At 35.6% G+C, this 23,877-nt stretch overlaps 1 protein-coding gene across 2 annotated transcripts in view; it reads left to right on the top strand.

Annotated features, from left to right (window-relative positions):
* The window catches only part of LOC124985263 (cytochrome P450 2C19-like), a 35,814-nt gene extending 12,453 nt beyond the window's left edge, over window positions 1–23,361 (top strand). For both annotated transcript variants that reach the window (XM_047553857.1, XM_047553856.1), the window contains 4 exons: window positions 9,280–9,421; window positions 12,201–12,388; window positions 20,452–20,593; window positions 22,444–23,361. In XM_047553857.1, the coding sequence (XP_047409813.1) occupies window positions 9,280–9,421; window positions 12,201–12,388; window positions 20,452–20,593; window positions 22,444–22,625 (654 nt within the window). In that variant the 3' untranslated portion in view covers window positions 22,626–23,361. The remainder of the gene's footprint in view (window positions 1–9,279; window positions 9,422–12,200; window positions 12,389–20,451; window positions 20,594–22,443) is intronic.
* Window positions 23,362–23,877: the final 516 nt, after the last annotated feature.

Raw genomic sequence — 23,877 nt, 5'->3', positions numbered from 1 at the left:
GTCATATGGTGGTTTCAGTCCTAGGATCTGAGGAATGTTCATATTGCTTTCCATAGTGGTTGTCCTAATTTACAATCCCACCAGCAGTGTAAAAGTGGTTTTGTTTCCCTCCACATCACCTCCCCCTTTATAACTGTTTGTGTTCCTGATGACCAACATTCAAATTGAAGCGAGATCAAATCTGTGTTATTTCATGTCCAATTTCCCTAATTGTTAAGAATGCTGACTATTTTTTAGTATACTTGTTGAGCATTTATATTTCTTCTTTTGAGAAGTGTGTGTTTAGTTCTTTGGTGCACTTATTAGTTGGGTTATTTGTGGGTTTTGGTACTGCATTTTAAAAATTCTTTACATATTTTGGATATTAATCTTCTTTTTTTAAGCATTTTTTAACCTTTATTTGTTTATTTATTTATATGTGGTGCTGAGAATCGAACCCAGTGCCTCAGACATGGTAGGCAAACACTACCACTGAGCCACAACCCCAGCCCCAATATTAATATTCTTATGGAAGTTTAGCTGGCAAAGTTTTTTCTCCCATTCTGTAAGTTGTCTCTTCACATGCTTTTTCATTTCCTTCATTGTGCAGAAGTTTCATAATTTGATGCCTCCCATCTATCAATTTTTGATTTTCTTTCTTGAATTTTAGGAGTCTTATTGTAGTAGTCAATGCCTATACTCATTGGTTGGAGTGTTCTTCTTCTGTTTCTTCCAGAATTGCATTGTTTCTGTTCTCATTCCTAGGTTTTTGATCTACTTTGATTTGACATATAGGCAGACAAGAGAGAGGAACCTAGTTTCATTCACTTACATATCTAGTTTTCTCAGCACCACAACAAAACGGTCTTTTCTCCAATGGATGTGTCTGGTACCTTTGTCAAGGGTCAAATCCCTGTATCCATGTGGGTTTATCTTGATGATTTCTTTTCCATTAGTCTACCTGACAGAACCATGTTGTTTTTGTTGCCAGATCACTATAGTATAATTGGAGTTTAGGTACTGTGATGCCTCTGGCATTGCTCTTATTGCTCTGTATTGCCTAAGCTATTCTGGATCTTATATTTTCCCAAAAGAATTTAGAATCTTTTCTTCCAGTTCCTTGAAGAATGGCATTGTTATCTTGATTGGAATTTCATTGCATGTATAGAATGCTTTGTTAATATGGTCATTTTGGCAATGTTAATTCTGCCTACTTAAGAACGTGGGGAGTCTTCCTTCTTCTGAGGTCTTCTTCAGTTTCTTTCTTTTGTTCTATAATTTTAATCATAGAGCCTTTTCTCCTCTTTGGTTAAATTCATTCCTGGGACATCAGGATTTGGGTTTCTTTGTTTGTTTTGAGGCAATTGTGAATGGAATTGTATTCCTGATTTGTTTTTCAGTGGATTTATTTTTGCTGTGTATAAAAGTTACAGATTTTTATATTTTGATCTTATACCCTGCTACTTTTCTGAACTTGTTCTCTGAATCAACCGTGGAAAATCTTCTGGTGAATTTTTTTGGGATCTTCCAAATGCAGAATCATATTGTTTGTAAACAGTGATAATTTGAATTCTTTATTTCCTATTGTATCACATTTACTTTTTTTCTCTCACTCATTGTTTTGACTAAAATATCAAATATTTTACTGAATAGAATTAGTGACAATGGAATCCTGTGTTTTTCTTCAGTGTAGAGAAAAATGTTTTCAGTTTTTTTCCATTCATTACATGTTGGCTTGGGTTTGTTATATCAGTCCGTATGATATTTAGGTAAGTTCTTTGTAGCTTGTCTTCAGCATTTTTTAAAAAATTATCTTTTAATTTTTTACAGACTGCATTTTGATTCATTGTACACAAATGGGGTACATCATTTCATTTCTATGGTTGTATACGATGTAGAATCATACCATACATGTAATCATGCATGTACATAGGATAATGATGTCTGTCAGCATTTTTAACATGCATAGGTGCTAGATTTTGCCACAGGCTTCTTCTACTTCTATTGAGATTGTTGTGTGATTCTTATTTCTTGATTCTATTTTTGTAATTAGTTATGCTTATTAATTTATAGGTGTTGAATCATCCTTTTATCTCAGGAATGAAATAAACTTGATTATCATATACATTTTTTTATTTGTCTTTTTATACATACAATGTTATTGTGCTTTCATACATGATTTACCAACATTTTGTTAAGAATTGTGGCATTTATATTCATCAGGGTGATTGATTGATAGTTTTTTTTTTTCCATGATGTGTCTTTATCTGTTTTTGGAATCATAGTGATATGGGATTCATAAAATGAATTGGGAGTTATCCCCTTCCCCCACACACTTCTTATTTCATGGAATAATATGACAAAGAGCTGCACTAGTTCTGAATTAAAGGTCTGATAGAATTCAGCTGAGAAGTGACTGTTCAAGGGATTTTCTTTTCTGAAAGGCTTTGTATCACTGCCTAAATTTCATTGTTTATAATGATTAAGTTTTCCTGTCTCTTGATTCAATTTTTGTAGGTAACATCTGTGTATAAATTTGTCCATTTCTTATAGATTTTCTAATTTAATGGAATAGGAGTTCTCAAGGTAGTCTCTAATAAGCCTCTGAACTTTTGAGATGTCTCTAGCAATAGCTCATTTTTCATTTCTAATTTATTAATTCAGGTGTTCTCGCTTTTTCTTAGTTTGACTGATGTTTATCAGTTTTGCTACTGTTTTCAAAGAATCAAGTCTTTGTTTCATTGATCCCTTGCAGTTTTTAAATCTCTCATTAATTTCAGGTTGCATCTTAATTATTTCCTTCTTTCTACAATACTTGGGATTGGCTTGTCTTAATTTTCTAAGGCCTGGAGATGCATTATTAGGTTATATGGGATTTTTCTGATTTTTAATGTAATTATTCATAGTGTATAAACTCTGTTCTTAGAATTGCCATCCTAGTGTTTCAGAGATTCTGGTATGTTGCATCTCTATTATTTCTTTATTCTAGTAATTTTAAATTTGTCTCCTCATACTCTCAATGATCTATGATGAAGTAGAGTTGCACCATTTGTGTAATCAGACATGTACATAGAGTAGTGGTGTTTGTCTCATTGTTATTTTTCCTTCCCCACCTCTCCCTACCCCACTTTTCCTCTTTACAATCCATCCTTCCTCCATTCTTGTCTCCCTCCCACTCCCCCCCCCAACACATTATGTATCATGACCCACTTATCAGAGAGATCATTCGCCTTTGGTTTTTTGGGACTGACTTATCTCACTTAGCTTGATGTTGCTTTTCTTGTGCCAGACTAGCTCAGATACAAGGTAAGCGGTGCAGAATCAAGATCCAGACTCTGGGAGTTGGGTGGAAGCAAACTTATGGTGAGCAGCTTGCAAACTCGTTTATTGTGGGAGCAGCTATACATTTTATAGGTTTCTTGCCCAATCACAATGTGCTATGGAGAATCAGACCACCAGGTTCCTATATGGGTTCCCTTGTAACATTGATGTCAATTTGGGGAAGAAGTGGCATGTCTAACTAGTTGACTAAAGTGGAATGCTTCATCCTGCAGGTGTCCCTGCTAGGCCTGAATGTATGTAGGTTTTCCTAACACACTGAGACTTTTGTGGCTAACATCCAATGTCTGACTACCCACATTCCCCCCATTTATATAAATTTTTGGCAACCAGGTACCCATGGAGGAAGCCTGATGTATATAAATCCCTTAAAAGTGGTGAAGGGCAGTGAGTCATATGGTGGCAGATTGTTTAGCATTGGTGTTAACCTGAGATGATACTTTGCAGGCATAAACCAACATTGTTTGTTTGGTTTTCATGTTTTTCAACTTGGTGTGTAAACATTTTACAATAACATACAAAGAAGTATAGCAGTAAATCCAATACCAGCAAGGATCCAATTGGCAGGATTGAGAAAGAGAGATAATTTGTTCCACAGCTTTTGAAGAAATGTAGGGTTGAGGATAAGGCTTGCTCTTGTCTCATTCAAAGTAAGAATGTGAGCACATAAGGTCATCACGAAATTTCTAAAGGATAAGTCCTAGGGATCCTTTAATCTTTAGGGTAGTTCTAAGTGAGCTTGGGTATTGTTTTTTACAGTGATAGGTGTTTGGCATACACATAAAACTTGAGGACTACAAGGAATGCTATTGTGCAGTTGGAGTATGTCATTTTTTTCATCTCTGAGGTCAATCTGCTGTTGTAGCATTAGTATGCCACCTTGGAGATGTAGATTAATTTGTTCTTGAAGAGTGAGTGTTTTGCTGGAGCATTGTACTACTTGGTTTATGGTAACAGTATTCACAGTGGACTGGGTTAAGGCTATTCCAACAGCAGTGGCTGTGATGGCAGCTGCAAGGGAGGCCGCAATGATAGCGGTGGTGATACCAAAATCGGGCCAAATACGGGAGTGGCATATTTCTGTGGTAATATGTATCTTGAATAGAATAGCTTTCATCTGTGGGGAACCATAGAATAGGGGGTGTTCTCAGTAGTACTGCTGTAGTATCAGAGGCATTCCAGTAATTAGTTAATTTACAATTATTTGAACAATTAAGATATCCTGCAAGGGGTGGGTAGGGGCTGTGACAAAGAAAAAGGGAGGTTTTACACACGTGACCTGTGGTTTGGAGTGTGGAATTAGGATTTTCAAAGGCAACATTGAACCATAATGCATCCATAGTAACAATAGGCCCAATATCAATACATTTTGAAGAGACACATAGTAATTGCTTGGCAAATTGAGAAGGCTCTTTTATATCTCTTGCCCTTAGAGCTTGGGCATTAGTGAGCCAGTTATTATTTGTCACATAGGCATTGTTAATTTTTTCATAGGAGCCTTGTATATAAAGTCTTGTCCAAGAGATTAAACGGTCTGAGAGGAAGTATGGCCTACTATTTGGGAGAAAGTTTCTCCACGTGAGGTCACTTATGGGCAGTGGGTCAGATGTTGAATCAGTAAACTTGAGTCATTTGCATTGCTGCAAAAATGGTTCAGGCCATGAATGTAAGAGCTGTGTTTAAGGGGGAATGGTAACACCTGAAGGCAAATCATCAGGGGTAATGGGGTGTGCTTCACCTTCTAAGGAGAGTGGTCTAAATCCAATGATTCCACTTCTCCCAGGTTCCCAAAGCGTGTCATTATGGAGGCATATAGTAGAATTACAATCAATGGTTATCTGTGAAACATTCCTAATGAGAGTAAAGGTCCAAGTATTGTTCACCAGGAGGAAAACATTCCCGGGTACTCTAACTAGAGGATCGGAGGTAATAGGGCATTGAGAAATGGCATTAGTAGCAAAAAGATAAGGAACAACAATATCATCTATCCCAATAGGTAACAGTATTCTTGAATAAGAAAGGTTCCCAATAGGGCGTGGCTTGCAAAGGGTAAAGTCCATTGTAACTCAAGTGGGAATTGAGGCTGAGGTATTGTGCTGATGAGGGTGACGATTAGGATTGCCCAACACTATGTAGAAGGGTTGTCATCAAAGTGGGATTGCTGGGGAGAGGGATCTCCATGGCCTGGAGGAGAGGGAACTGGATCCAGGGTTCTTTTGTCACACATCCTCAGTCCTGGGGTCCATTGTCTGTATAAGGCAAAGGCAATACAAAGTCATCTGTGTCGTAAGGTTTTGGGTGTGTGAGGTTAGAAGGAGTACATTCGGCATGAGGGATGAAGGTTACAGAGAGGGGGATTATACCTCTGTTTCCCTGGTCATTTATTTCTTCATGGCTTAGGATCCTTACCTGGATGGCATGCACCTGAGAATTTGCAGTAATAATGGCACACATAGGAGAAATAGTGTGGCTGGGCTGGTGACACCAGGAGGCACCATTTCCTGGTCTTGGTTAGCTAAGACCTTAATGTCACCCCAAGTTATTTTGTGAGCTCTCCAATAAGGGGGTTTTCTGTGCTGTCTCTTGTCCAGGAGACTTAAGTTTTTGAATTTTGCAGCCGGTGACTGGCTTGACATTTCGGGCTGGGATTCACACGGGTGTAGGAGAGTCTTCTGGAAAAATACAGCTGAAGCCTCTACCCTGGGCAATAAGCAGGCGAGGGCCTTGCCATATGTTAGTAAGGGGCAATGAGGTCAAGGAGGGCTAGTGTTTATATGCGGGAGAGATTCCTTTATCATCAGATGTGAGAAAATTCAGTGTGAATGTCGTTTATTGCAGGAGCAGCTGTACATTTTACAGGTTTCTTGCTCAATCACAATGTGCCATGGGGGATCAGACCACCAGGTTCCTATATGGGTTCTCTTGGTAACATTGATGTCAATTTGGGGTAGGAAGTGGCATGTCTTACTAGTTGACTGAAGTGGAATGCTCCATCCTACAGATGTCCCTGTTAAACCTGAAAGCGCATAGGTTTTCCTAACACACTGAGACATTCCCAGCTAAGTGCGTCTGACTACCCGCAGCATGATATTATCCAACTGCATCCATTTAACTGCAAATGCCATAATTTTATTCTTCTTTAAGGCTGCGTAATATTCCATGGTGTATATATACCACAGTTTCTTTATCCATTCATCAATTGAAGGGCATCTAGTTTGGTTCCACAATCTTGCTAATGTGAATTGAGCAGCTATGAGCATTGTTGTGACTGCATCACTGTAGTATGCTGATTTTAAGTCCTTTGGGTATAGGCCAAGGAGTGGGATAGCTGGGTCAAAAGGTGGTTCCATTCCAAGATTTTGAGGAATCTCCATACTGATTTCCAGAGTGGAATCACCAATTTGCAAAGCCACCAGCAATGTATGAGTGTGACTTCCCCCCCACATCCACGCCAACGCTTATTATTGCTTGTGTTCTTGATAATAGTCCTTCTAATTGGAGTGAGATGAAATCTTAGGTTGGTTTTAGTTTGCATTTCTCTAATTACTAGAGATGATGAGCACTTTTTCATATATTTGTGATCACCTGTATATCTTCTTCTTAGAAATGTCTGCCCAGTGCCTTAGTCCATTTATTGATTGGATACTTTGTATTTTTGGTGTAAAGTTTTTTAAGTTCTTTATACATTTTGGAATTTGTGCTTTATCTGAAGTGTGTGTGGAAAAGATTTTCTCCCACTCTGTAGGCTGTCTTTTTACATTATTGATTGTTTCCTTTGCTGAGAAAAAGCCTTTTAGCTTGAATTCATTCCATTTATTGATTCTCGCTTTTATTTTTTGCTCTATGGGGGTCTTGTTAAGGAAGTCTAGTCCTAAGCCAACATGATAGAGATTCAGACCTACTTTTTCTTCTATTTGGTGTAGGGTCTCAAGTCTCATTCCTAGATCCTTGATCCATTTTGAGTTGAGTGTTGTACAAGGTGAGAGGGGTTTAATTTCATTTTACTGCATATGGATTTCCAGTTTTTCCAGCACCATATGTTGAAGAGGTTATCTTTTCTCCATTGTATGATTTTGGCATCTTTGTCTAGTAGGAGATAACTGTACTTATGTGGGTTTGTCTCTGTGTCTTCTATTCTGTACCATTTGTCTACCTGTCTATTTTGGTGCCAATACCATGCTGTTTTATAATTATTGTTCTATAGTAGAGTTTAAGGTCTGGTATTGTGATACCTCTGCATCACCCTTCCTGCCCAGGATTGCTTTGACTCTTCTGGGTCTATTGTTCTTCCAGATGAAATTCATGACTGCTTTTTCTATTTCTATGAGTTATGTCATTGGGATTTTAATTGGAATTGCTTTAAATCTGTATAGTGTCTTTGGAAGTATGGCCATTTTGATAATTAATTCTGCCTATCAAGAACATGGGAGATCTTTCCATCTTCTATGGTCTTCCCCAAATTCTTTCTTTAATGTTCTGTAGTTTTCCTTGTAGAGGTCTTTCACCTCTTTTGTTAGATTCATTCCCAAGTGCCAAGTGTTTTTTTTTTTTTTTTTTTTTTTTTTTGAGGCTATTGTGAATGCAGTTGTTTTCCTCAGTTCTCTTTCAGATGATTCATTGCTTATGAATGTAAATGCATTAGATTTATGTGTGTTGATTTTATATCCTGCTGTTTTGTTGAATTCACTTATTAGGTCCACAGGTTTTCTGTTGGGTTTTTTTGGATCCTAAATATAGAATCATGTCATGTGAAAGAGTGTATCCCTGCCTCGTTCCAGTTTTTAAAGGAAATTCTTTCAGTTTTTCTCCATTAAGTATGATGTTGGTCATGGGCTTATCATAAATAGCCTTTACAATGTTAAGGTATATTCCTACTTTCCCTATTTATTCTAGTGTTTTGTGCATGAAGGGGTGCTGTATTTTGTCAAATGCTTTCTCTGCATCTATTGAAATAATCATATGATTCTCAACTTTAAGCCTGCTGTTGTAGTGAATTACATTTATTCATTTCCGTATGTTGAACCAACCTTGTATCCCTGGGATGAACCCCACTTGATTGTGGTGCACTATCTTCTTAATATGTTTTTGTTTGTGACTTGCCAGAATTTTTTTAAGGATGTTTGCTTCTATATTCATCAGTGATATTGGTCTAAAGTTTTCTTTCCTTGATGTGTCTTTGTCTGGTTTTGATATCAGAGTGATACTAGCTTCATAGAATGAATTTGGAAGGATTCCCCCATTTCCTATTTCATGAAATACTTTGAGGAGTATTGGTATTATAAATTCTAATTTGAAGGTCTTATGGATCTTAGCTGAGAATTTTTCTGGTCCTTGGTTTTTTTTTGGTTGGTAGGCTTTTGATGGCTTCTTCTATTTCATTGCTTGAAATCAATCTGTTTAAATTACATATGTCCTGGTTCAGTTTGAGAGGATCATATGTCTCCAAAAATTTGTCAGTGTCTTTAAGATTTTCTATTTGTTGGAGTATAGAGTTTGAAAGTAGTTTCTAATTATGCTATGTATTTCAATGGTATGTGTCGTGATATTTCCTTTTTCACCACAAATTTTAGCAATTTGAGTTTTCTCTCTCCTCTTTGTTAGTGTGGCAGTTTATCTGTTTTGTTTATTTTTTCAAAGAATCAACTTTTTGTTTTGTCAACTTTTTGAATTGTTTCTTTCGTTTCAATTTCATTGATTTCAGCTCTGATTTTCAATATTTCCTTTCTTTTAACACTCTTTCTGTTGGGTGAACAGAATCTTTAGGCAACCAGGGATAGAGGGTAGGAAACAGACACTTGGTCAATTAATGTGTTGTTTACTGTCCAACACAGTAGATTTTTCAAAATATTGTATTTTTTTGTATCTATGTTGGTTTACCTTTATAACCATCTGATTTCTTTTGAAATTATTATAATTAAATACTAAAGTAATTGTGAAATAAGTGCATTGAATTATTCCTAGGAAAAGGGCAATCCACAGACTGAATTTACCCTTGAAGCCTTAGTAAATGTTGTGAATGACCTGTTTGGAGCTGGGACAGAGACAACAAGCAGCACTCTGAGATATGGACTCCTGCTCCTGCTGAAGCACCCAGAGGTCACAGGTATGACTGCAGATGGTGAGCAGGGTGAACTTCGCAACAGAAATCTGGGAAGACACTGCTAGTGTCCTCATCTTATTTCTCTTAATAAGTGTCCATGTTGAAATTTCTGTGCTGCCAGTTATAATTTGTCAAAATTTAAAAAAGGGATAAAAGTAAGAGAAGATTGCATGGTATAGGATAGTGACTGAGAGAATTGGAGGACAGCATGGGCAGTAGCAAAGGAGTAGAGCTCTGGTCGTGTCTGGATTCCAATGGAAAGTGATTTGCAGCATGAAACAGCCAACCTGAGTGGGCCTAAGACTGCATTTTGGTCTTCCTAAGGAAAAACCACTTGGGACATTGGGTGTGTTCCTGCAAGATTTCTGTGAAAATCTTTCCTTATTCTGAAAATTTCATGTTCTAATGCTGGATGCAGAAAATCAAAACTCTTTATTGGAGCATAAGTAGAAACTTTTGAAATTTAAACAGGTGGCAGGTACATTACTACGTTATGAGAAGTTTTTTAAAGGTTAGAAATCTAACCAATTTTTTAAAAAGTGTTGCTATTTAGAAGATGTGCCTAAAGGAATTCTGTTATTCTAGGAATATTTTTCCATTATATTTATCTTTCATGAACATCTCTATTTGTTAATGTACCTTTAAAGTTTTCCAGTATGCATAGCAGATTTGAAGCAAATGCTATCTTTTCCTGTTTCCGGATACCATCAAAACTATTATAAAGTAATCACAGAGGAGAATAACTCCTTTTAGAATGGGAGATTAAGAGTAGGGGAAATAGCCAGTGAATTTTTAAGAAATTTCTGAAGCACAGAGAGCAGAAGGAATGCACATAACTCAGCAGAGAGGATCAAGCTGTAGCCTTATATGTCAGAAGAAGAAGTTGTTTCAGTGTGGAAAACCCAATCTGTGTACCAAAAATTATTCATAAAGTTCAGGATTTAGAAGCACCACATGTCAATCAAGTTAGGGGAAATTGAGGCAAAAAATAGGAGCCCCTCTATGTTCAGGTACCCCTATCACCTCTTTGAGCAGTTTCGTATTTTGTTCTCATAGGAAGAGAGGTTTACTCTCTAGGGAAACTGAAGATAACAGGTCTTATAATTAAGTTTAGAACATCAAATTAAAGTAAAAAATCACATAAACTTTCAGAAATAAACCAGGTTTTATATAAAGAATTACAAATCAGTAGGGCATCAGAGTTCTAAAGAGCAGTTGTAATTTTGTGTGTTAATTAAAAATATAAGAGGCAGGTGTGGAGGCATATGCTTATAATCCAAGGTATTCAGAGGTTAAAGTAGAAAATTGAGGCAAATTCAAGGATAGCCTGGGCCAGCCTGTCTCAAAATAAAGAGAAAGAGCTGTGGGTGTGTCCAGATGTAGAGGGGCTCAAGGTCAATCCCCAGTATAAACAAAACAAAACACCAAAAAAACCCCACCACAAACAAACAAACAAACCCAGAACATCAATATCAAACTAAAAAAATCAACAACAAAAAAAAAGGAAAGATGTTTTTAGATTCATCTTTGCTACAGAACATTTCCCCCTCTTCACTTTCACAGAGAGATACTGGAGGATATTCTCCATCCAAATTTTTCACCTCAAGACAAACAGTCACAAGTCCCAGGAATCAGGAGGCCTTATGTATAAGGATGGGAATTTAAAGTAGGGTCCTGGGCACCAGGCCTAGGAAACAACCAATTGTGCTTATGAAGTACATAAAGCAGGTGTAATGGAAGATCAGGAAAATAAAAGAGAGACTCTGAATTGGAACATTTATAAAACTATTACTAGGAGTTTGAAACATTGACCTAAGCATTTGAATACAATATAAATAAGCAACTAGAAAATTAGGAATTGGTATAAGTTGTTCAAATATTAGTTAAACATATGCAATGAATGAAACATACACTTACCAGTGATCTTTAGTTATGTGGTCATAATGGTGTACAGAAAGTATCTTGATATAATCATAAATTGTGATCCAAATATATCGCAGTAGAGAGGGGAAGCATCTGAGGGAGGGATGTGGGTGAATATTTCTTTGGGTGTGTATTTTGCATGGAGTAAATATTGATCTTAATTTTCCTTACCAGGAAAATTAGAAATTTTCTAAAATTGGATAAACCTGGAAATCAAACTAGAACATTGTTTAGAAATATGAACATTTTTGAAGAAACTTCTAGAATGATTCAGAAAGGCTACACTTAAGGAATGAGAGAGTAAAAAGAGTCCTGCTGAATACCACACACACACTCACACACACACACATACACACACACAGGTATACATATATATAGATCCATTAGTGGAATTTAATTTTATAATGTCATATATTATTTTGGTATAAATATAATGTTTATTCATGCTTTTCTTTCTGCACTGATAATAATAATTCTTTATGTGATAACTTCACATTTTGGAATATTTTTTATTTCTATTCATATTTGCTATCATATATGGTAGAGTGTAGTATTATATAAGTTTGTAGATATATTTTAACACCCAGTTTGAGGTGAGTCATAAACGTATATGACTCATAGTGTATGTATGTAGGTATCTATAGATGTCTGTAACTATTTGTGACAGATATTGATAAATACATATAGATAGCTATAGATAGTATCATGGTGATCTTTTCATATGTCCAGAAGTGATTGTATATAAGTCATGTTTCTAATACTTTTTGTATATACATCCAATGCTTTGCATAACCATGAATTATTTTAAGAAATATATTATTTTTCTCTTTTCCTTTGGTTCTTATTTGTATCTTATCAGCTAAAGTCCATGAAGAGATTGACCGTGTGATTGGCAGACACCGCAGCCCCTGCATGCAGGACAAGAGCAGTATGCCTTATACAGAGGCTGTCTTGCATGAGATCCAGAGATACATTGACCTTGTTCCAAACAGTGTGCCCCATGCAGTGAACTGTGATATCAAGTTCAGAAACTACTTCATTCCCAAGGTAAGATTATTTCTCCAACGTTGCACTTCAGTGCTCTTGAAGTTCTCAGATTTGCAGTATGGTCCCAATACTCTGCCAACACAAAATGAGAGAAGAGAACTTCATCTGTGTATCACCTTGATGAACTCAGTGCTTGACCAGACTAGGTCACAAAGTTTTGTACTTGTTCCTGATATCCAGCAGCGTGAATTTTTCCAATTTCTTCTGCTCCTTTCAGTTTGTTTTGTCTATTCTCAGCTGTTTGGTTTCCAAACAAATTTTGGAATCACTTTGTTAATTTCCTAAAACATTATCCTGGGATATTATTCAGCATAATATTAAATCTATGGATCAGCTTGGAAGGAATTGACATCATAAGTTGTTGAATATTTCAGTTAATGAACATTTTATATATTCTCATTCTATTTGGGTTTTCTTTATTTTTTCCCAATAATATTTTGTTTTCAATGGAGTGGTGTCCACACTTTTTGAAAGATTCTTAATTACGTTTTTAATATTTTAATAGCTAATAAAATTGTACAATTTAAATAAATTTTGTTGTTTTTGGCATATGGGTATATGGTTAGTTTTATTTTAATGAATTTTATCTAGAATACTTATTAACTTTTTAAATCATTGATAGTAATTTGTGTTTAGATTCCATTGGAATTCCTTATGTTCATTAATATCTATCTGGTTACTATTTGTTTTATTTAATATTTTTCATTTCTAGTGACCTTAATTTCTGTTTCTTACATTATTGCCCTAACTGGGATTTCCAGCAATGTATTGAATAGAAGTGGTGTTTTGAGCATGCTTTTAATTTTTTTGACTTTTGCAGCAGATGAAAGTTTAACATCACACAACTGAGTGTGATGTTTTATGCACTTTTTGGCAGATATTCTTGATCAGAGAAAGGAAGTTTTCCTTTTTCTCATTTTTGTTTGATCTTTTCTTATAATGTATCATTTTGTTTGACACTAATGTACAATTTTATTAAATGGATTTTCTGCACCCATTGATCACATGCTGATCATCATATTTTGCTCTTTCCCCACTAAATATGCAGATGTTAAGTATAGAAGTCCAGCAGAACTTAATCTTCTACAGTTTGTTAAAGATCTTTTTCCTCTTTCCACATTTTTTATTAGTGCATTACTGTTCTACATATTGATTGGATTTGTTATTACATATTCATGCCTGAACAAGATAAAACAAGACAGTTTGGTCAATATCATGTCCCAGCATCTTCTATTCATATTTTTGGAAGTATATTCTCCAGTGTTTCTTCTTGAAATTTCTTTGTCATATTTCTGTCAAAGTAATACTGGTCTCATAAAATAAGGGAGTTCACATTTCCTACTTGAAGACAATTTTTATTGCCTTTCTAAACCTCCACTTTTCTTTCTGTGACCTCTTAGTTGTGTCCTTGGAATGCATAATAATATTTGTCTAAGTACTGCCATAAAACAAAAGCTGCAGTTTCAGTTGATTTCATCTTCTGGAAAGATTTCTCCCCTCCTCTACTAAATAGTCAGAATGCTATAACATCAGCCCTCAGTGCAAGTTGTTGACTAAAACAGTTGAAATTCGACCTGAGCTATCAACCTACTTCTTAGGTTCCCCTAGCTGTGCAGTCTTGGAAGAAATTTTTATCTCAGCAGTTTTCCAATGAGTCTAACATAATGTTGCTATATTTGTTTAGACTTTCTGGTCAGTATGCTCCAAGCTATTCCATTTCACTTAATGCTGGAAAATATTCCTAAAGAAAACCAAATAATAAAACTAAAAGTTGTGTTTTCATGGCAGAGAATGAATTATAATTTATGTTAAGGTTAGAAATGCTCTTTTTATCTTCTGGAGAAGAGGGAATGGAGTACTTTCCTGAGAGGTGATGGGCCTTGACCTGATGATGACAAATTTCATACAAGGTGTAGTTTTTTCCATTCATTCTGCTTTTAGCAAAGAATACAAGCAGGAATCATGGTATGCATGCTTTCTTTTGATTGTATTGGGCCCAGAGTCCAAGGAAGTGAGCTTTTCCTTTCCAGGTGGTACAATCCAATGAAGGAAGTTTGCTCACTGCATAGCTTATTCTAATGATCCTCTTATGAATTATAAAAATAAGTTCAGCTATCACAGGATTTAGTCTCACAGTTAGAGTGACATAACAGTTTAATATAAGTTGGCAAACTTCTTCTCTAATGAGCCAGACAGTAAATATTTTAATCTAAAGATCTCAATTGTCACTTTTCATCTCTGCCATAGATACACAACAGTCCTCAGAAATCATATTTAAGTGAGTGAAAAAGATGTTCCAGTATTTATAGACATTGATTTTGTAATATCCATGTCACAAAATAAATACATTTTTCAATTTAAAATTAGTAGATGAAAGGCTGTGTATGAACAGATGAGAGAATGGATTTGGATGGGTTGTGATTTGCTAATTATTGGTCTTAGCCCCTTCCATGGAACTTTGCACATGATTGAAATGGTCCATATCTCTGCTGCCCAATATAGTAGTTACTAGCCACACATGCCTGTTCAGTACTTATAATACGATTATTACAAGTGAGGAATTTAATTTAATTTAATTATTTTAAATTATGTTAACTGATTTTAAATTTAATTAAATTCTAAATGAATTTTTTAACTAATTTAAACTTGAATGTGTGCCATGAGGTCTTTGTGTTGGACAGCACATATCTTAGGCACTTTCCAAATAGAATTCAGTATCTTTCATCATGTTTGGATGAGGGGCAATGAACTATTGATAGTGGCAAAAAATTACAATGTTCTGCAGCACACTAGAATAACTTTAGTTTACAGCAATTTATTATGTATCTTAAAAATGACCAGAAGAGAGCAGTTCAAATGTTACCAAAGAAAAAATAAGGTGATGACAATGCTACTTACCCTGACTTGATCACTGCACATGTATATATCACACAATAAATAAGGACATGTTAAAAAAGAAATCTTCCACCACCAAAAGCACTGAAAATGAAAAATGCTGCTGTCTCATTGAGTGGAAAAAATTGAATTGAATTTGGGTGAGTCATTTATATTCTTTTTTATTCCATTTTCTTTGAAAGATTCATTAATTTTTCTCAATATATCCATGCATTTGATTCTATGATCTTATCCTCCATTACTCTACTGGGAGTATCATAAATATCCACATTGCATACATCATAAAGCCTTTCTAAAATATTAAGCAGTCTGGCAATGCAGCAATTACACCTCTAGACAGATGTTCATGCTTAAGGACCAAATCAAAAATGAAGGACACAATAAAACTTCCCCCTCTTAACACACATACATGCACATATGTGCACCTAATTTTGAAATGGTTGATAAAACATTTTGAGAAGGATGACTTCCTCTGAGATGTAGAAGGGTCAGTGAAAATTCCTTCATTAAGAATGTGCCTCTTTTCTGTTGGGAAGTTCTTATTTCTCAGTCATGAAAATGCACGATCCGAATCACAGTTGCATACTTAGGGGCAGCAGGTGAAAGAAGTGTCATTTTGTGAAAGAATATTTCCCCTTTGTCTCTTTTAAATGATCAGGTACAGCCTACTGTCAACTCTATCCAGAAAATTGAACTTATGTAGCTCTTGCACATTACCTTAATCTAAGAGTTTATCTTATCCAACACTCAGGAGGACCTCAGCATCAACTCTGGCTCTGCGCCTCTTAGGTGTCATCTTGGGTAGATTTGTGATCCCTTTGAGCCTTGGCTTTCTCATTTGCACACTGTTGATAATATCTTCTTTGCCTCATTATGATGCTGTCAGAATTCAACCAGGTAACATAATAAAATAAAAGCTCATACTAGGAGATAACATTTTTGCCTACATCATTGCTGCAGTCAAAGGCTGAAAAAAACATTATGTTGGTGAAGATATGTATAAATTAGTACTTTCATGAACTGCTGGCAGGATTCTAAACTGGCACATCCATTTTGGACAACAGTTTGGCAGTATACATTAAAGTAAAAGGTAATTCAGCTGCAATGGCACACACCTGCAACTGCAGCAGTTTGGGAGGCTGAGGTAGCAGGATTGCAAGTTTAATTCAGTTGCGATAGCTTAGTGAGGCCCTAGTTACTTAGCAAGACTCTGTCTCAAATAATGAAAATAAAAACTCTGGAGCTCGGGATGTGGCTCTGTTGTTAAGCATCCTCAGTTCAAACTCTGAAATAAACAAACAAACAAACAAACAAAAAACCCAGAAAACAAAAAAAAAGAAAAAAAGAAAAAGAAGATATAAAATGTATATCCTATTATGTGAGAATTCTAATTTTTGTTATTTACTCTATCACTGCACCTCCTGCATGGGCGAGGAAAAGGGTTCCTGTGGGAGGAATAGTCTGGCTGTGAAGTAATTGCTAAGAAATTTATTTATCACTAAAAGAAACAGAAGCAGAATTTTCTTTGGAATGGGGGGCATGATGGGTTGAGACATTCATAAGGACCTGGCTCTAACAAAGAGAGAAGCCCACATTTTCTTTATTTATAGTGGTATAGATCAAAGGGGAACTGGTAGGAATTTCTTCCAAGAGAAACAGGATGGGGTGGAGGTAAGCAAGCCATTTTGCTCTAGGGGGTCATTTTCACCTCCAGGGCCTACAAATTCCTGAGGTGAACCACTGCACGTAAACTTCCTACTCCAGGCAATCTGGAACAATTTCTCTTGATTGTCAGTTCCTGAGAGCCAGATTTCCATGTCTAATAGCTCAACCAAGCCTGGTTTTATTTACAGACCATTGATGGCACTTCACAATAGCCCATGTGCAAATAGGAATGTCCAATATATTCTCATTACATTGTTGATTGTCACAAAGAAATTTTGCAAATTGTCTCAAGTTTATCAGCAGTGCAATAGTGCATTTACATTATTCAGCATGTATAATGTGGATATGTGTGTAAACATAGGGCAATATCTGAATTGTTTTATTAATACAGAAAAAAATGAAGCAGAATACCCTTAATATGGGTGAAAATAAGAGCAAACTTGCATAAACCTGATGCATACATGTTTATTTGCCTTACATGGATGCATAGAGCAATTATGAAGGATCAGATTCCCTGGAGAGATATATTACTAGTTGGTGGTGGCAAGTTATTTTTGAAAGGTCCTACTTGAATTTTGTGGTAAAGTGAGAGGGAGACTTACTTTTCAACATATATTCATTTTGATACAATGCCTTGTTCTATTTTTTCTTTATTCATGCTTTTAGTTATACATGGCACAATGTATTTTGGGTACCCTTCAACAGATGAATGTATAAAGAAAATGTGGTACGCTGTTCACAATGTAATGACTGAACTTTGTTCTATTTTTAATGGCGTTCTAAGTAATGTAACGTAAAGTAAAATTCCTTCTTTTATTTTCATTCTTTTTAATATTTTTCTTAGCAGTGCTAGCAATCAAACCCAGGGTCTAGGGCATGCTAAAGAAGCAAAGTTCCACTGAGCTACATTTCAAGACATACAACTGATTCTTTTTCTTCTGTACAGTCCAATGAGTTGTGACAAACAAATACAGAGATGTAACCAGAGAACGATCAAGATACAAAATATTGCTGGACATGATGGTGAACAACTGTAGGCCCTGCTACTCAGTAGGCTGAGGCAGAAGGATTGCTTGTGCCCACAAGTTTGAAACCAGCCTAAGAAACATAGTGAGATACTACCATATCTATTGATATAGTATTTCCATCACCACATAAAGTTTCTTCATCCTCCTATGACAGTCAATCATATTTCCTCATATCCAGGCCCTGGTGACCATGAATCAGCTTTCTGTACTTATGGGTTTGATTTATCAAGAACATTATACAATAGAATAAGACATAAAACAATACAGAATCAAATCTTTTACCTCTGGCTACTTTTCCTTCATTTATTCTTCCTCCAACACTCTTTGTATATGGATCTAAGTTTCTTTATAAAATTTTTTAATGGTGTATAATAATTATACAGAATAGAATGCTTCATTGTGGATAATTCATACATGCACATAACATAATTTGATCAATTTTATTCCCCTGTACCTTCCTTTAACCACCTGCCCTCTTCCTTCACCCACCTGCCCTCTTCCTTGTGATTCCTTCCCTGTTCCCTACTGGTCTCCATCATATTTCATGTATCTCTCATTTTTTTTCATGTAGCAGATCATGTTTTAGATTCATTTTCATTTACATGTATTAGTAGTTCATTCCCTTTTATATCTGAATAGTATTCCATTACATGAATACCATGAATTCTTTCACCACTCATAAGGAGATGGAAAATTTGGGTTGTTTCGAGTAGGCTTTTTAAATTTAAGTAATATAAACATATGTGTAAAAGTGTTGAGGAAGACTATATTTGCTTTTGTATTATGTAAATACCTAAAATTGAGACTATTGTATAATTTTTAACTTTATGCTAAACTGACAAAATCAATTCAATATTTTCTTTTATAATTTGTGCTTTATTTCCTATGTAAAAATATTTGCCAGTATAAGATGGCACAATTTGCCCTTATATTTTTCAGAAGGTTAATAGTTTTAGTCCTACAATTAAATTGATGCTTCTTTTCAAGTTTATTATTTGTGGTATAAAATATGGGTCATGCAAGTTGTTCCTTTGTTTTCTTTTCATTTTCTTGAAAAAAGATTTCTCTGTGTTTTGCAGGCTGGCTCCAAACTCCTACTTCCAGCAATCATAATGCCTTAGCACTTTAGCAGCTAGGGATACAACACATGCCACCATGCACAGCATATTTGTTTCTTTATGAAAAGTGTCCAGTAACTCTAATACACTTTTTAAAAATATATCTGCCTTTGTATCTTCAAGAAATATTTTTATGTTCAGGAACCACCACATGATCCAATATACCGCTTCTCTGTATTTATTCTAAAGACTTCAAATCAGCATACCAAAGTGATACATTCATATTCATGTTCATAGCAGCATAATTCACAATAGCCCATGTATGGAACCAGCTTGGATATCCATCAACAGATGAATGAATAAAGAAAATGTGGTATATATACACAATGGAGTTTTATTCAACCATAAAAAAATGAAATCATCAGGAATCCTCAACTTCAGGAAAAGAGATGGAAGTCGAGAGCATAATGTTAAGCTAACCAAGTCAAATTCAAAAAGTCAAGGGACATATGTTTACTGCTACATGTAGAACTTAGAAAAAAGGAAACACAAATATATCTGTAGAGGGTCTCATTAAAATTGAAGAAAGTTCAGTGAACAAGACAAAAGGGACCAGGGGGAGTTTGAAGGGGAGGAAAAGGGGAAGTAGTAGGGCATAATACTGACCAAATTATAGTGTTATGTTATGTACAAGTATGAATGTAAAACAAAAAAATCCCAGAATTATGTGTAATTGTAATGTCCCAAAAAAATGTGAAAAAACAAACATTTTCACACACTAATTTAAAACAAAAATTGAATACTTTAAAAATTCTGGCATTAATTTATGATCTTCACCACATTGTTGAAGATTGTTTTTTATTAAATTTATCATCCCTTTTTCCTTGGGGGTGTGACCTAGGATTCATCTGAAAAGAATGAGCTCCCCCACATTTTTATGAAGATTCAAATTTTGTGACAATGTTAAATATTCAGTTAGTTTTTGTTGTACTTTTTTTTAAATATCCCAGAAAGTTATTATAAATAATATCCTGGATATTTCAAGAATAATTAGAGACCTATTTGAAAGTAGAATCCTATATAAGATGTGTGAAAACTGAAGTGATAAAAAAGAATACTGTGTAGGGGCAGAAAACAGCATCCAATTTTGATGATAAGGAAAACTAAAGGTTTTGTGCTCCAGTTCTCAAGGACTGGCTACTTCATATTCTTTTGGGGGAACTTTGTCAAGGTCACAGCCATTGACCTTAAACTGATGCATTTTATTACTTGGTTGTCTAACTGGAAATATCACTGCTGTTCTGTGGACAAGGGTTTCTTCTCTATAGATCACTAACATTGGACTAGGTAATTTCCAACATTTCCTCCAGCTTATGACTTCTTTCCAACTTGGTTTATCTGTGTCTGTTCATTGCAGGGCACAACCATAATAACATCCCTGACATCTGTGCTGCATGACAGCAAAGAATTCCCCAACCCAGAGAAATTTGACCCTGGCCATTTCCTGGATAAGAGTGGCAAATTCAAGAAGAGTGACTACTTCATGCCTTTCTCAACAGGTAATAGAACCTCACTACCCTATATATGATTAAACAAACAGTGTGACTGCTTCACGTACAACCAGAGAAATGAAAAGTTGTACCAATTTATGTATAATAAATCAAATAATAATAATGATCATAAAAGAAATTTTATTTCACTGGTACTTTAGCAACAAGGCCTTCATGGGATCAGTTAAACTTGCACAAAATTTATTTTGGAACTGGTAGAAATGTTGCTTGCACATGATCAGGATCAACGCTCCCAGTGCCCATGCACTTTCCAAGATCAGGCTACAACATCATTACTGTTTCTGACTGGTGTTTTTTGGGGAAATTGACCTAGTTTTCCCAATATAAGAAAGCTATAGAGAGAATAGATTGAGTCCTACCTTATATACAACACTGCATTCCCAGAACTCTTCTTAGAAGATGAACTTCATCTCCACTGTCTTCATCTGCCCTGTGAAAATTATCTAACTCCAAAACTTTGTTGAGTATCTTCATGTGGTGCTTTTCATCCCTCTGCTGAGCTCAGGGTCTGGTATGTATCCACAGCCGAGAATGGGGAAGAAAAAGGCTCCCGTGCAGCAGTTAACCAAGCAGATGAATAAATAGATTGTTGTAATCTAATATAATTATCCTTCAGGAGAGAGAAGAAAGGATTGGCTGTTCTTGATGGCAAAGGGAGAAAATGTCTCCTACCTGTTCTCTAATTTCACACAGTGAAGCATAAAATGAATTGAGTGGCATTCAAATAGAAGAAAGGAAATTAGAGATGCCTTAGTAAGAGGCAATGAAAAAGGACTGAAGAGAGGCAGGACATTTTAACAGAGACAATGAACCATAGGAGTAGAATATTTGCTGTTGATCAAGGATACCAAAGCCTTGTGATTAGACAACCCTGTGAATAGGGCAGATTATACTTTAAGAACACCAGAGTACCTTGATCTCCCTACAACTACTTTCTCCTTGGGATATAGGGCCCTTCACACATAAAGTGTGTGCTAGTTTCTGGCATATCATTTCCTAAATTTATTCTTTGGTTCTTCAGGCTTACTTTTAGTTCTGGCACTACAGATAATAGGATGACAAGAACTGAGCCCTGCCTTAATGGAATTCATGTTTAGCTCAGTAGAAAAGTAGAGAATAATGATTCAAATTATCTGTGCTTCATTGCTGATTAAAGCCAAGAGAATGAGAATCTACAGCCTGGAAGAATCCCAAAGAGTGTTACAGAAAAATGACATTTGATCTAGGATCTCAGAGTAGTATGAACTGCATCCTAGTCAAAAGGAACAGCCTGAGATAAAGCTTGAAACTGCATTGTGTATTTAAGACTGATGAGTCTAACAGATCTGAAGAATGGGAGGAAAGTTCATGGAAATTCTGACTGGGAACAGGGAACGCAAATAATCATCTTGTGTTTCTGGGAAAAGATTGATGGAAACATGAACTATCAAAAGAATAGTTTTAATGTGGACATAGTTAATGAAGTTCTTAGCACAGAGCTGATGCTCATAAATATTGATGGAATGAAGAGTGCTGACAAATTTTAGGTGGATAACAGATATGCCCATCCTTCTGTCTAATCAGCCATCCTTAATATTTTACTCCTTTTTAAAAAATATTTTTATTTGTGAATGGACACAATACTTTTACTTATTTATTTTTATGTGGTGTTGAGGATTAAACTCAGTGCCTCTCATGTGCTGGGCAAGCATTCTATCATTGAGCTACAACCACAGCCCTATGTTACTCTTTGTCCATCACTCAATCATTCATCAAATAGTGACTCTGCAATAATCTTCTTGTGCTAATCAGAAATATACTGTGGGCGGAATATTTACCCTCTCTCTTGGCTATTTCAGGAAAACGGATTTGTGCAGGAGAAGGTCTGGCCCGCATGGAACTGTTCTTATTCCTGACCACGATTTTACAGAACTTTCACCTGAAATCAGTCATTGACACAAAGGATCTTGATGCCACCCCAATTCTCAATGGATTTTTCTCCGTGTCACCCACATACAAGATTTGCTTCATTCCTGTCTGAAGAACAACAGTTTATCTGGCTTCTGCTGTGCTGTCATCTGGAGTCTCCTCTTTGGGACAAGCCCCATCTTCTCCCCTATAGGCATGTCTTCTCTGACCTGCTTCTTTACACTCTATTTCCTGGAATTCCAGTGGATGTCCAAACCACATTGGAGAGTTTCCTCAGTTTTCACAATGGCTTTCTTCCTATTCACACACTGTAGCCACTGTGTATTTTAACACTCTTGTGACTTTTTACTCTGACATCACTATTAAACCAAGGAAAACCTGGGGGAATTATGTAAAGTGAAATAAGTCAGGTATAGTAAGCAAAGACACATGGTTTCACTTTTATGTGTAACAAAATGGTCACATTCATAGAGTATTGATAAGTAATAGTTACTAGAACTTGAGAAGGGGTTACAGTGTGAGTGGATGGGAAAAGAAGAGAAGTGAGTTAAAGGTATGAAGTTTTAGGTAGACAGGAGGAGGAGTGTGTCTGATGATCTGGTGTAGAACATGGTTTGTGTTATTGACAATAATACATTGTGTACTTCAAAATTCCTACAAGGGGAGATATTTCATATTCTGCCCAAATATAAAGGACAAGTATTTGAGATAATGACCATGTTAGTTATCCTGATCCAATCATCCTACCATGTATACATACATCACAATGTGCCCCATAAATACTTGTGATCACTACTTGCCAACTAAAAATGATATGGAATAAATTGAAAATAAATGGTTCAAATGAAAAATAATTGTATTCATTTTTAACACTATTTATTGGAAGAGTAAAACGTATCAATCAGGTTTTTAAAAATATTTTGTTATTTTATTTCTTCTCTTTAATTGTATATGTCAGTAGAATGCATTTATACATTTTCATAGATCATATATAAATGGAGTGTAATCCCTCATTTTTCTGTTTATATGTATTGAAGGATAACATGAGTCATGGAGTCATATATGTACATGAGGTAGTACATCTGTTTTACTCTATTACCATTCCTTCTCCCATACCCCTTCCCCTTCCTTCACTCCCCTCTACCTAATATAAAATAACTCTATTCTTCCATGTTCCCTCCCCTTCTTGTGAATTAGCATCTGCATATCAGAGAAAACATTCAGTTTTTGTTTTTTTGGGTTAGGCTTTTTCACTTAGCGTGATATACTCTAATTCCATTCATTTACCAGCAAATGCCAGAATTTCTTTTTAAAAGTTGAGTAATATTCCATCATATTTATGTGTATATATATATATATATATA

Source organism: Sciurus carolinensis, chromosome 5, assembly GCF_902686445.1.
Source record: "Sciurus carolinensis chromosome 5, mSciCar1.2, whole genome shotgun sequence".
In the NCBI taxonomy this organism is placed as follows: domain Eukaryota; kingdom Metazoa; phylum Chordata; class Mammalia; order Rodentia; family Sciuridae; genus Sciurus; species Sciurus carolinensis.
Note: the sequence above shows the minus strand (reverse complement) of the source record. Positions and strands in the feature narration are given on the sequence as shown.